The 13,751-nt window shown below is 40.6% G+C and overlaps 3 protein-coding genes across 4 annotated transcripts; 2 read left to right on the forward strand and 1 right to left on the reverse strand.

Annotated features, from left to right (window-relative positions):
* Positions 1-318: 318 nt before the first annotated feature.
* Positions 319-3,174, forward strand: ren (renin). The gene is made up of 9 exons (XM_084681440.1): positions 319-331; positions 613-875; positions 1,031-1,154; positions 1,341-1,459; positions 1,631-1,827; positions 1,933-2,055; positions 2,227-2,371; positions 2,468-2,566; positions 2,705-3,174. The coding sequence occupies exons 1-9, from the start codon at positions 319-321 to the stop codon at positions 2,864-2,866; spliced, it is 1,245 nt and encodes a 414-aa protein (XP_084537566.1). The 3' UTR covers positions 2,867-3,174.
* Positions 3,175-5,341: 2,167 nt separating this feature from the next.
* csf1b (colony stimulating factor 1b (macrophage)) lies at positions 5,342-10,162 on the forward strand. Of its 2 annotated transcripts, XM_084680458.1 has the most exons (8): positions 5,342-5,678; positions 6,426-6,539; positions 6,689-6,751; positions 6,828-6,998; positions 9,006-9,222; positions 9,339-9,472; positions 9,659-9,705; positions 9,801-10,162. In XM_084680458.1, exons 1-8 carry the CDS (start codon positions 5,637-5,639, stop codon positions 9,817-9,819), a joined length of 807 nt encoding a protein of 268 aa, XP_084536584.1. In that variant the 5' UTR covers positions 5,342-5,636; the 3' UTR covers positions 9,820-10,162. The 2 variants fall into 2 exon arrangements, 1 of the variants encoding a protein (XP_084536584.1); XR_014732085.1 differs by having other exon boundaries at positions 9,339-9,705.
* Positions 10,163-11,592: 1,430 nt separating this feature from the next.
* fmodb (fibromodulin b) lies at positions 11,593-13,205 on the reverse strand. The gene is made up of 2 exons (XM_084680731.1): positions 12,308-13,205; positions 11,593-12,095 (listed from the first exon to the last, which is right to left on the reverse strand). Exons 1-2 carry the CDS (start codon positions 13,203-13,205, stop codon positions 11,944-11,946), a joined length of 1,050 nt encoding a protein of 349 aa, XP_084536857.1. The 3' UTR covers positions 11,593-11,943.
* Between the last annotated feature and the right edge of the window lie 546 nt (positions 13,206-13,751).

The following is a 13,751-nucleotide window of genomic DNA, read 5'->3' on the forward strand; positions in this document are numbered from 1 at the left end:
ATGGTCAATGCTTTGATCTGAAATCTTGGAGCTGGAGCCAGAGGCCTGTGGGTCAGAGCTTAGAGAAGGAGGGATCGTATAAAAAGAGAAGAGAAAGAGATAGGGGGATAGAAAAACTAGTCAGGCTTTTACGGGGTCAGATAAACAAACAGCTCCTCTGGCCAACGAAGGGATAACCTGAGCAGAATAACTGGACTGGGATAAGCTGTGTTTCTACCCGTGGCCAGTACTCTGTGATACTCTCTACAGACTTCATGGCTGTGCTGACTAACTTGTGTGTGTGTGTGATTGCACTCGTTCTAACACTGACCACAAGCCATGCCTTACGAAGGTAAGAGCCCGTATATACCTTCTTCTGAAGCTTCATGAGCATGTTTTATAGGCGCATTTTGTAGAATTGAAGACTAAATTGTATCTACTGCTAAATCTACAGCAATGGGAGTAGACAAATACATTTGTTTCGTTTTTTCCTGATGAAGGCAATATTATGCTGTGAAGTACTGAAAACCATTTAGCTCCTTAAGGTTATGTATTATAACTGTTGAAGTTCAGGATATTGTTTTCTCTTTTGAAAGCTACATGATGCCCAGTGACTGTGCAAAAAATGTTTAGTCATAAATACACTGCTATGGAGGAAGCATGATGCCTTTTCCCCACCCCCATCCCTTCTCTCTAAAACATCTTTCACCCCTTCATCCCCCCTTGTCCATGGCCTTCTGTCACACAGGGTTACACTGAAGAAGATGTTGTCCATCAGAGAGACCCTGAGAGAAATGGGCGTGTCACCGTCCCAGGTGTTTGCTGAGCAGGCACTGAAGAGCACAGATGACCCAAGCAATGGCACTGCTCCCACGCCCCTCACTAACTACCTGGATGTAAGAGATGAATTATCTATGTGTTTATCATACTTCTGCTAACTTAATGTGACTATAAACCCATATTCTCCTTTTGGGAGAATAACAATGCAGAAATCTGAAATCTGAAATGTGCACGGAGTGAGACCAGATGTGTCCTTCCTTCTTTCTCTCAGACTCAGTACTTTGGGGAAATCAGCATTGGCTCTCCTGCCCAGATGTTCAATGTGGTGTTTGACACTGGGTCGGCCAACCTGTGGGTGCCGTCCTACAACTGCTCTCCTCTTTATACAGCCTGCTGTGGGTACACACACACACATCGCAGACACACACATGGAACACATTGATTGGAACATCATCGAAATTACAAAGTGATAATTCATCATTGTACATTTGGGCCATAAAATAAAATGCCAGAACATATTTCCATGATTTGGACGGTTTATGATTTTGTACATCATAACCCGTGAATCTGTGAACTTTCAGTTACTCACAACAGGTATGATGCCTCTAAATCTCGGACTCACATTGGGAATGGGACTGGTTTCTCCATCCAGTACGCCTCTGGGAATGTCCGGGGGTTTCTGAGCGAGGATGTTGTTGTGGTGAGGCCCACGTTTCTGTTTGTCAATCGACTAAGTTTGTGAAACAGACCTTTGTACAAGCTAATTGAAATGGAAGAGTCCTACACGTTAAGTGCGTACCACTTGACATCCACAAGCTGAGGACACAGCTCCAGACCAGGCCTCTGACCTTTCATCTGCATGTGTCTGTAGGTAGGAGGCATTCCGGTGGTGCAGGTGTTTGCTGAGGCCACTGCCCTACCCGCCATCCCCTTCATCTTCGCCAAGTTTGACGGCGTCTTGGGCATGGGCTACCCCAATGTGGCCATTGATGGCATCACACCTGTGTTCGACCGCATCATGTCCCAGCACATTCTTAAGGAGGAGGTCTTCTCAGTCTACTACAGCAGGTGCTTGATCTAGCGTAATACCCTCTTTAACTGTGGAAATTCAGTCAATACTGCATTATTATAGTCCATACATATTGGTCTTAAAGAGTGGTTGATGGTTTTCAGGGACCCTTCGCATTCTCCAGGAGGAGAGTTGGTATTGGGAGGAACAGACCCTAACTACTATACTGGATCTTTTCATTACCTTGGCACCACTGAGTCAGGCAAATGGGAAGTCACCATGAAAGGGTGAGCTATGCCAACAATAGTATGTTACCTCATTTAGAAGGATATATTGCATGAGTGTATTTGTAATGTTCTCCCTCTCTCTCTATCTGTCTGTCTTTGTCTCTGTCTCTACCTGTGTCTCTCTCTTTCTCTTTACCTGTGAATGTCTCTCTCTCCATCTATTTTATCCAGTGTGTCAGTGGGGGAGGAGATGCTCTTCTGTAAAGAAGGGTGCACCACAGTGATTGACACTGGCTCCTCCTACATCACAGGCCCCGCCTCCTCTGTGTCTGTCCTCATGAAGACCATTGGAGCAACTGAGCTGGCTGAGGGTGGGGTGTGTATCATATCACAAATACAGTTGCACTAGTGATACACAGTATGTCCTTCGTGGTACAGGACAGACTAACCTAGTCTGATTGTATCTTCCTAGTTCACAGTGAATTGTGACCTGGTGAAGTCCCTACCCAGTGTAACCTTTCACCTCGGGGGCCATGAGTATGCTCTCACTCAAGAGGACTACATCTTATGGGTAAGCTTCATCTGAATTACTCAACCATTTATCTATATAATTTGCACTTGTACCCTATGACATTCTGTACTATTACAGCCTGTAAGTAACCTATGATCTGCAGCATGTATGTGATGTGTTCCTGGTTTTGGTTGTCAGCAATCCCCATTTGGAGAGGACATCTGCACCGTCACCTTCAAGGGCTTGGATGTTCCACCCCCGACTGGGCCCATCTGGATACTGGGAGCCAACTTCATCGCCCGTTATTACACTGAGTTTGACCGCCACAATGACCGCATTGGCTTTGCCAATGCTGTCTGACACCAGCTATAAGAGCATAGGATCTCCCCTCTTACTTACTCTAACTCTACTTCCACCCCCATTATCTCTCTCTTTCAGACTCTTTTGTTTGGCACAGGGGCTTGCCCCCCCATTCTAATATCTATTGTTCTTCATGTTTGCATTATTTTAAGTACAAGAGCTGCCAATTTGTGACAATTGCACTTTTTTATATTTTGACTTGCACTCACATACTGTACCATTCATCTTTAGTTTTAGTTGACTGGAAATTATTTGATAATGACAAATTGCTTGTTTTGTGGGCATGCTAATAACTAAAAACAATATTACAAGACAAAAAGGTGATTTTTTCTTCATTCATTACATTAAGCCAATAGGCAACTATATCTGTATGGTATTGTACAAAACAAGAATAAAATGTGTTCAATGTGATTTCATTGGTTTCTTATGATTTTTTTTATGACCAACAAACTACTTATGATCCATTCACAGGAACAAGCTAAACTAATATATTTAAATATGGTACTGTTTATTTAATCAAAGCCAGTAGTAAATCCTAATGTTTCCTTGAGCTGGGGATCCTCAATGGACTGATGCCTCCATCTTATGGCAATGCTTCATGTTGCACAATTTGTTGATACAGGGTTCAAAGGACTGCGTGAAACATATCACATATTGTACTGTGAGATGGAAAGATAGAAGTGATTTACAATCTTTCCTGCTGCTTTGTCTAAATGAAGACGTCTGCTCACAGTGTGAGTTCTGAACCTTCATCCTCTTGGCTGTCTAGTCTCAGACCACTATGTACATACCAGAATTTTCTGGAAGAAGAGGAATGGTAGTTTTATAGCATGAAAATTCTACATGAAAAAACATACAATGCAAGAACCATCACTCTTCTGAAGCAAATAATCAAAACACAATAACACTATTTAAAAAAACTCAAAGAGGTTATTAGGAAATACAAATCAAGTCCTTGTCCAATTCAAAAAATAAAGGGATGGAGTTATCACATTTTTCAGCAAACTAACTACCCACAGAGGTCAAGCTCAAAGATCAGAAGTTTCAGAGGTTGAGATGAGTCTTTCAAATGTGCCATAGGAGGTAGAGACAGGCAGTATGAAACTCGGCCCCAGGGTGACACAGCATATTTCATTTCAATAACAGATAAGACTTATATTTATGAGAACTTTGTATTTCCTGGGATATTTTGGTGATGCTTAAATTGCATTTTAAAAGGCAGTAAGGATGTAGTCTTAATGAGTTTCCTGTCCCTCTCATCCTGGAATTGTTTAGCTTGGAATTTATTTAGATGTATTTTTGACAAAAGGCCAAAATGAAGATAGTTACTTTGAACACCTTTTCTTTTTCTGCTCTTTCCACACTGACCAGCCAAGTTTATGTTACTGTAAATGGAGAACCAGTATGGTTTGATGTCTACATTCATCAAAAGGGGAATTTGACAGTATGAAGGAAGCTTTAACTTAGGTCTAAAGGGAAATAAAAATCTGTTCAGAGATCAGATTCTGGACTATAACAGGGCAGACCGGTACTTTCCTAGTGTATGAGTGTGTACACATGGGAAGATGGATCCGTTTAGTCTTTGCTGGTGCATCTGGTCAGGCCAGAGGCGTTGTTAGACATAAAACTCTAATGGGGCACAGGCCCCTATTCATATAATTTTTTTTTTCTTTCAAGCTTGCATTTGGCAAGCTCAGAAGAGCACGCTGACATGGAATTCTACGTACATCGGTTTGGGTTTTACACTTTTACAAGCGTTGATTGGGATACTGCGTTTATTATTTTCGGGATTATCAATCTAAATTAATGCACTGACTAATAAAGTAAATTGTTAAAAGTCAATTTTTTTACTGGTTTTACTGGGGCACTTACCACGTTTTTACTACGTTCCCCAGTAAAAAGGGTCTAACAACGCCCCTTGGTCAGGCTAAATGTTTTCCCTCTGTCTCTTACACAGCCAGCCAATCCTAAAACCCAGCAAAGATAATTTAATAAAAACAACAAAGAAATGTAAACAATGGTGCAGACCGCATGGATTTGAACTGGATCTTTGTATAAATATATAATGTATAAACTAGTCAAATGTCTGTTTTTATCAGTTTTATCATCCTTAGTCCAGAAAGTCTGGTGTTATTGGGCCAAAGCACATGTTCACATGTTTTAGTTTTGTAAATTGAATTATAACTCCTTCTCTGGATTGGACTGACAAGACTGACTGGACTGAAAGAAAACTATCTACCCTGGTTTGATTTGTGCAAGAAATGTTGGTTTTCTTAGTAAACACTGGAAAACGTCACGTTTTCTCAGCATAAAGATATGACAATCCATTCATACAGTGGGTTGAGTCTGTTGCGTGTGTGTGTCCGTGTTTGTCTGTGTGTGTGTATGTGTCTGTGAGTGTGTGTATGTGTGTGTGTGAGTATGTGCGTGCACGTAAATTAATTTTACGTTTCAACTATTCTTTGTGATGTACAGTACTTAAATAATAATGTAACAAACAGACAATAGTTTTAAAAATCATGCATTGCATGACAAGACGGTGGAATTTAAGAAGCACTATTTCTCCTGAGGAACATCAAAAAGCAGGAGGGAGGTCTTAACACAGCTTTTCAACTGGAGCAAGCTCTCTCTAAACTCTACACAGCGCTGAAGGAAGCAGAACCCCATCCCACGGTGCCAGACGTCTGCATCTTGTTTCCAGTGTGGGAAAAAGGGCTTCAATGTTTGTGACTCAGGAGTGGGGGATTCTCTTCTGTCCTTTCCAAGCCAGATGACCCTCTTGGTACCTTCCCTCATTCAGTGTCCGACCAAGGTGAGTGAAACCGTTACCCCCATGTTGTACCTCCAAGACCTACTACTAACAGTAAAATTGGATCACAAAAAGGCATTGATCGTTTATGCACTGGTTTCAAGTGGAATATGTAATCTTAGCAGTGCAATATCATGACAACTGTTAATATGAATGTGGTGGATGTGATTAGTTTGTCTTGTTACAAATTAAATTAATTTTAAATGGCCTACATGTACAGGTAATACATGAAACATATCAATGTAGTATGGATGGCATGGAATAGATCTCTGACATTATGTGACAGAGTTTTGAAAAGTATAATTGATTGTATTTAATTAAATATGGCTGGCTTTAATACATTATGCCACCCAAGGGTCAAACATGACAAGTCACAGTTGTAGCATTAGCCGTAATAGCTTTAACATTTATAACATAACATGCTTTTAAAGCATGTTTTTCAAACATCATATTGACTTGTGAGTCCTCATGGTAAGAAAGATATATCTTTGCATTTGTGTCTTAAAAAATACAAATTACATGTTTGACAAATATGATAAAATCAAGAAAGTGGAATGTCATGACTTATTCAATAAACAAGCTTTGTTGACTGAATTTAGGGATGCTAAATATTACGTTTTTTTGGTAACATCCTGTTATGCCTACATAAATCCCTTTTTAGATGATGTCAACAAAAGTCTATATACATAGTTAAAATTACCTTCACAACTGATGCTTAGATAAAAGTTAAGCTTTTTTTAAATGTTTCAGGTGAAGTGTCTTAGTGTCATAATATTTCTGAGTTTCTCACTGGCAATGGGTGAGATCCCTGGCCCATGCAGACACTCAATCACTAAGGAGCACATGCTGACCCTCAAACACTTGGTGAGCAGACACAAACATATCAGCATGCACGCACGCTCACACAAGAGCACCTAACTCTTGAACACAAACACACAAACACACACGCCTCATTCATTCACTGTTATATATTGATTGTTTTAAGTCCAGGCCTTTGTTTTCTCTGTACCCAGAAAGATAACCAGCTGAGAAGTGGATGTTGGATAACCTACACTTTCATTGATCAAAGAACTTTGGTAAGGCCACATTGTTTTAATTTTCTTTTTCTGCTTTCCTTTCCCTGGCTGATTCTCTTCTGCTGTGCCACTGCAGAGTAAATGCTGCTATGTTAAAGCTGCGTTACCATGGATCCTGGATCTTCTGACTGCCCACTTCCAGTACACCAGAGGCTCCGACAACGACAGATATGTCCAGTTGCTAAAATCTCTCATCCACAACATCTATTCTCAGAAATGTGTTCCACAGATCAATGAGGAGCTGGAGGTGCGATATTGCCCCTGAACAGTGTACTTGAGTGTTTACAAGGTTCCAAGGAATCTGTTACAGTTTTTTCCGATTGCTTGTCAAATAACACACAGTTAGTGAAACCTGACACTCGAGGAGCAAAACAGCAGCCCAGATTTGCACAAAAATAGGCACATTCTCAGCCTCTCACTATTTGCAAAATACCACACACAATGTTTTGCAAATAACCAAACACACTTTTCTAAATTAGACAACATAAATTTTGTCACTTAATTGCCTTTTCAAGACACTGCCTTGTAAAATGCCACACGTGAACAAATGGATCAAACACAGGCATCAGGTGTGCAAGCACCAAAGTGCTTAGCTGTAAACATACCAATCAGGTGTAAGCACTATAAAAAGGCAACAGGTCAGTATACCTGTCCTCATCAAAAATGGAAGGCAATGTTGCAGTAAGAGGAAGAGAGAGAGGGAGGATGAGAGGGGGAGTCCATGGAGGAAGAGTGGTAGGGAGAGGGAGAGTTATACCTCGAGGCCGTAGAAGAATAGGGCTAAATTTACAGTATTTAATGAAATTCGAGCAACATTGGTTGACCACATTGTGAACAATGGGGCAATATTGAGAGAGGCTGGACAGAGACCTGCCAAACCTCAGCAGATATACTGTTGCAACTTTAATTTGGACATTTCGACAAGAACACAGGTGAAAACTACTTTTCTCTGTCTCCAGTACAGTAAAATGTAGCCTACTATATGCACCACATCATTATATTTTTGTACACATGCACTGGAGTCCATGATTAAAACAATGTACTTTATTTCATATGCTCTATGCTTTGTTCTGTATGCTTTTTTTTGTCTCCACAAATGTATTTGCTGTGTTTACAGGATGTAGCCTCCTACAGTATTTGATTTGAAATATGTTCTGATATTCTGCACAAAATGCAACCTTTACCTAGACAATGTGGAGAATATAGTACATATTTTCATCAGTGAGCAGTACTGGTCTTGTGTGTTGTGTTTGGTCCACATATTCATGCACTTTGAATAGTATATGTACAAAGTGAGCCCTATTTTCAAAATTGTGCATTTATGCATTTAGCAGATGCTTTTTTCCAAAGCGACTTCCAAAAGAGAGCTTTACAAAAGTGCATAGGTCACTGATCATAACAACAAGATTGCCCCAAACATTGCGGGTAACCAAAACATAAAGCATACATTGTGAAAACTAAATACGTCCCAAAGTGAAGAACCATAAGAACATGTAGTTAAACAAAATACAATTAAACAACATGAACCTTGAAAAGTGCAAGGGTGTATGTACCTGTGTGAAAAAAAGAAGAAAAAAAGCAATCTGAAAAAACTGTAACAAGCTTTTTAAACATGTTTTCTAAATAATTTTCCAAAACAGATGAGTAAAGCAATGAAACTTTTTAAAGGTCCCATGACATAAAAACTTTAGGAGGTTAATTAACATTAATGAGTTCCCATAGCCGGCCTTTGGTCCCCCAGTGGCTAGAAATTTCAATAGGTGTAAACCAAGCCCTGGGTATTCTTCTCCGCCTTTTAGAAAATGAGAGCTCAAACGCTCGGTTTTGAAAATCCCCTATTGTGACGTCACATTTAGGAAGGTTACCTCCCATTTCTCTGCTTTGCCCACATAGAGAATTTGTCCCACCAATGAAAAATTGAGCTACGACCGTGCGAGCGCGACATTGGTTTTTCCTCTAAACATCATGGCTTGCAAACGACCGAAACATGGCAGTTAACCCCGCCTCTTTCTACATCACAGCATTTAAAGCTACAGACAGAAACAGCGCGTCCTGAAGAAAGCTCATTGTGGGACTGCTCGTAGTGCCTGTAATTCTGCACCAAGGCTGAATTTCGTGAAAGAGACCTCAGATACAGTATTAGGGGGCCGCTAAGGCCTATATAATAGCTTCCAAAAGCAGCATGTCATGGGATCTTTAACAAAGCAGATATTTTATTACACATTCTAATTTAGTCTCTTTGTGCACTGTTCAGGATGATCCAGTCAGCTTTGAGGTGACTTTCAGAGAGTCCCCATCAGAAGCACTGTCCAGAATCCAGGAGATCCTGTCTGTGTACTGGGAGCTGGTAACTACCAGTAACACACCAGTGGACTGGGACTGCCAGAGGGAGTACGCAGAGAGCTCAGGACTTGCTACGCACCTATACACATCACCCACTGAGCTCAGCACACAACTCTCTTCAACAACTGGTGAGTCCTTCTAAGGAACCAAGGCTAATCAAATCTCCCTTTTATGTTCTGGTAGCACCTGTCCCGGACAATATTGCACAGTTGTAATTAAAAGTTATGAACTGTCCGTCCCCCAGTCAGATCTGATAAGAATTCAAAGACAGCCTCCCAGACTGGTTCAGAGAGCAACAAGTACAAGTTTGGCTTCATAGTGGTGTCTCTCAGCGGAGGAGGGCTGCTTGTGCTTATTCTCTGCATAATCACACAGCGGGTAATACTAAATAATAACACTGAGAAGCATCTGCTCTGCCAAAGGCAAGCTTTCTGGCAGACCAGAAAGAATCTGATTAAGCTAAACACAGCAACACTGTGTGTGTTCCTTACATTTGGAAAAACAAATGTTTCTATTATTTAACTGTACTGCTGATTTTACTTTTTTTTTTTTTTTTCAAAACAGAAATACTTTAGTAAGATTAACACATCGCACTCAATATTCACTTCAAGGTGAGGACATCTACATTATTAGTAATATGCAAAGAAGTCTGAAACAAAAAATGTCTGACCTGTGAGACCTCTAAATAACACATTTAATTTTACAGGTCACATTCAGACATGTGAAGAAATTAATTTCCATCTCTGCCTGCCTGCCTGCCTGCCTGCCTGCCTGCCTGCCTGCCTGCCTGCCTGCCTCCCTGCCTGTATACCAGGTGTCCAAACTTCCTCCTTATGTGTTTTCTGTGTGTCAGTGTGTCTGTCAAACTGCACCCTGTCTGGCTGGCAGTACAACTGACTGAAGTGTTGTTTTGCAGCCTTCCTGCCTGCCTGCCTGTCCGCTTGTCTGCCTGCCTGCCTTCTCAGAAGCAACATAATTGAGATGACTGCTCAGACCGGAAGAGATCTGTGAACAATGAATATCTTAATATGCAATCTTTTTTTGTGAAATGTTATGTGAATGTCTGTTGGTTGGTTATCCATATGAAATAAATATGATTAAAACAAAATCACATTACGCTGACAACTATCATTATCTTTTATTCTGACAATCTTCTGTTGTTTATTGTTTAAACACAGCAAAATGCTCATCAGAATGTATTTGTATTTTGTATTATGTGTATTGTGATTCTTTGTCAATCAAAACTCTATAGTTATCTGTTTAGTTTACTCCCTAATCTGTTGTTGCAGTGGCCTTGACAGAAGAAGGATTCTGCACCACATAATGCATATGCTCACCAGGCATATTTGAATCAGATCAAATTTGAATCAGATCATCATTTGAATCTTTAACATGTCTTCAGAGGTATGTCATCATTCTATAAATCCACTGTTGGAACATATGGATTTTATCCATATGTTTTTTTTTAAGATATATATTTTTGGTGGCTTTATCATATATTTCTGACTGGGATAGTATGTTCGGAGAGGACAAGAAATGTAGGGAGAGAGAGAGATTATGTGGTAAAGGGCTTGGGCCAGACTCAAACCCAGGCTGCCGTGGAGAGGCCTCAGTCTACATGGTGCGCACATTAGTCCGGTAAATGGATTCATCAAAAATCTAGTCAGTACTGCTAACAACCCAGCTGAATATGAAGGTGTTGGTTTTCAGTAGCTTGAATCCTTTCTTTGAAAGTGAAGTTCTTTGATTCATAAAAAGGGCCATGACCTGAAGTTTATCGAAAGTAAAAAATCTGGTTTCGTTTTTTCACGGCTTGTTTGTTGTGCATTCACACAAAAGTTGATCACCCATGACAAATTTCTGCTTCTATCTCACAGTAAAGCAAAAAGCATGTTCCCTTCACATGTTACGAGCCATGTCGGCTATTCAACTTGGTATGTGCACTGACGTGAACTAGGCTTCACTGATTTTCCAATCCAACTCTCTTTACAAGGGTATTATGGACAGTATTATGGAAACTCCATAATCTGTTCGAGATTAAAGGCAGCTGTCGATGGAAATATGAGCCTTTGATGGAGTCTCAAGTCTCTTCAATATGTGAAGGCTGGCCCAAGACCAGTTTAGTGTTATTTGGAGGGAGCCCATCCTCCCAGCATGTGTTCTTTCTAGTATAAAAGGAAGGAAAAGCCAAAGAACCATGGTTTTGATTTTAAAACAAACTAAAGCATTAGTTTGTGGGAAAATCTCATTCCAATTGATCAGAATCACTATTTAAAATGTTAATTTCAAGATTCTTTCAACATCACCATAATTCTCACACTGTCAGGCTTCCACTAAAATCCTTGGTCTTAATTATTGTCCATACAAATTATTGTTTTGGTGGTTTATTATTATTACAGATGTGAGTAACTGTTAAGTGTGTTATTATACCACTAGGTGGCAGCCAAAACAGCCAACTACTCTAAACTATTAAAATCTTTCACATATAAGGGGAAAAACATTTAAGATTATAGGAAGATTTTTTAACACAGCACCATAAACAACACAACTCTTTAATCATAAGTATTGAACATGATGAGAAGTAGTTAAGAGTAAGTACATTAGAAGTGTAACCCATTAGTTGTATACCCTCAGAATGAATAAAATGAAAATATGGCGATTTTACTAAACATTCATCATCAATTTAAGACATGGAGCTAAGCCATGATGACTTACAAAATACATTAGGCTCTATTTGAAGAGAAACAGATGAGATTCTTGTAATAACTAGTAACAGAGGTTTACAAGTTATTAACGAGATCCAGGATAGGTTATTCAAAAACAGAATAAAATGTACAAAAATAAAGGAGCTAAACATCGATGTAGGCAACGAGACGTAGACAGTAGGCAGCTTCAGGTGGCACATCTTTGGGACTAATCTGATTGGCATCCAAACGCAGCACCTTCAACTTGGAGTAGTTTGCCATGTCCACCTTAGCACAGAAACTACCCAGAGAGAACTCTGAGAGGGAAAGACAGAGAGTAATAGTAGTACTGTACATTTTATTATAAATAAAATAAATTTATTGTGGATTGCTGTGACAAATTATGGTACAGCTTAGTATATGTATTCCACCACGAGCATTGTACTTAATTGAGGTTATGCTGTCACTTCCCCATGATACGATAGTGCATCACAGAGGACAGGGCTAAATATGAAGTCACATACTGTACCTTTGATTTGATTGGCCTGTAGATAGAGGTTTTCAAGACTTTTACTGACAATAGGGATCCTCTCCAGCTTGTTGTGGGACAGGTCCAGTTCCACCAGAGTGCTGACGTTGAAGGTGTTGCGGGGAATCCCTCCATCTGTCAACTTGTTATGAGCTAACCTTAGAAACTGCAGCATAGGATAACTAATGAAGAAGTTTTCCGGCACACTCTCAATATTATTATACTCCAGGTAGAGTTGATGCAGCATTTCTGGGAGGTTCCCTGGAATTTTCTTCAGTTGGTTTTTCCTGATGTCCAGTATGTTCAAAGACTTAAGCCCCTTGAAAGCCCCCCCAACCTCCTCAAGTGAATTGGCATACAGATGGAGTTTGGTTAAGTTAGTCATCCCCTCAAAAGAGCTAGCCAGAATCTTTGATATCTTATTGTGGTTTATCCTAAGATCTTTAATAGACTTGGGCAGGTTCAGGGGCAAGCGGGTCAGCTGGTTGTGATTCAGGTAGAGTCGGTCCAGATTTTTAAGCTTGCTGAAAACATTCGGACCCAGTTTGTCAGAGCTGAGCTGGTTGTGGTGGAGCATGACCCAGACCAGGTTTGTGGCGTTGTCAAACACCCCCTCCTTGATGCCGGTGATCTGGTTGCGTTGCAAGTAGACATACTTCATGCGAGAGGGGACATAAGGAACATGCTGCAGGTTACGGCTGTGACAATACATGGCTGTTGGGTAAGCGGAGGGGCAGTCACACTCCAGTGGGCAGTCCTCACCCACGCGGTCCATCCACAGGGTGTCGGGGTGGCGCCTGCGGCCACGCAGGTACGACAGCCAATGGAAGGAGCCGGGGCTCTGGGGAAAGCCGAGGTCCACCAGCCCAGCTATAATCAGCAGCAACACTGCTCGCATGATCACCGCAGATATGAATAGTTATCGATATCCTGTGAATAAAAAAAACGGATACATCATCCAACACATCTATAAACATGTATGTTATTTAAGTATACTATTTGGCAAATAAATAGTACACGTAGGCTACAGTAACCTACCAGCCTGTTGTATAGAGGTAGTCTCTGTAGCAATGACTCTCTTAGACTAAAGAGGAGGACTGGTATAGGGTAAACACCCCTTCCTGTCTGTTTTCCTCCAAACGTGCAGCCATAGTCACAATATAACATATATTTTCCACGCACATGTAGTGTTTTAACAGCAACATATCGCCTCCAGTCATGTCAGTATCAATCCCATCTGGGCTCTGACATGGACATCTGTTATTTAACAGCCTTGTTATTCACACACTGTGTTGTGCCTTATCATTAGCTCAGCTACATGGGGTATGTCTTGTTATTTTTTGCTGTATGTCTTTAGGTTACAGTGGAAAGACAGATGGTTCTGAGGGTTCAGATATAGGGAAAACTGCAATAATTGCATGCTGTACTCCCACAACTGTGAGCT

The sequence above is a fragment of the Hypomesus nipponensis genome, chromosome 18 (genome assembly GCF_054491055.1).
Source record: "Hypomesus nipponensis isolate SF chromosome 18, ASM5449105v1, whole genome shotgun sequence".
NCBI classification, from domain to species: Eukaryota; Metazoa; Chordata; class Actinopteri; order Osmeriformes; family Osmeridae; genus Hypomesus; species Hypomesus nipponensis.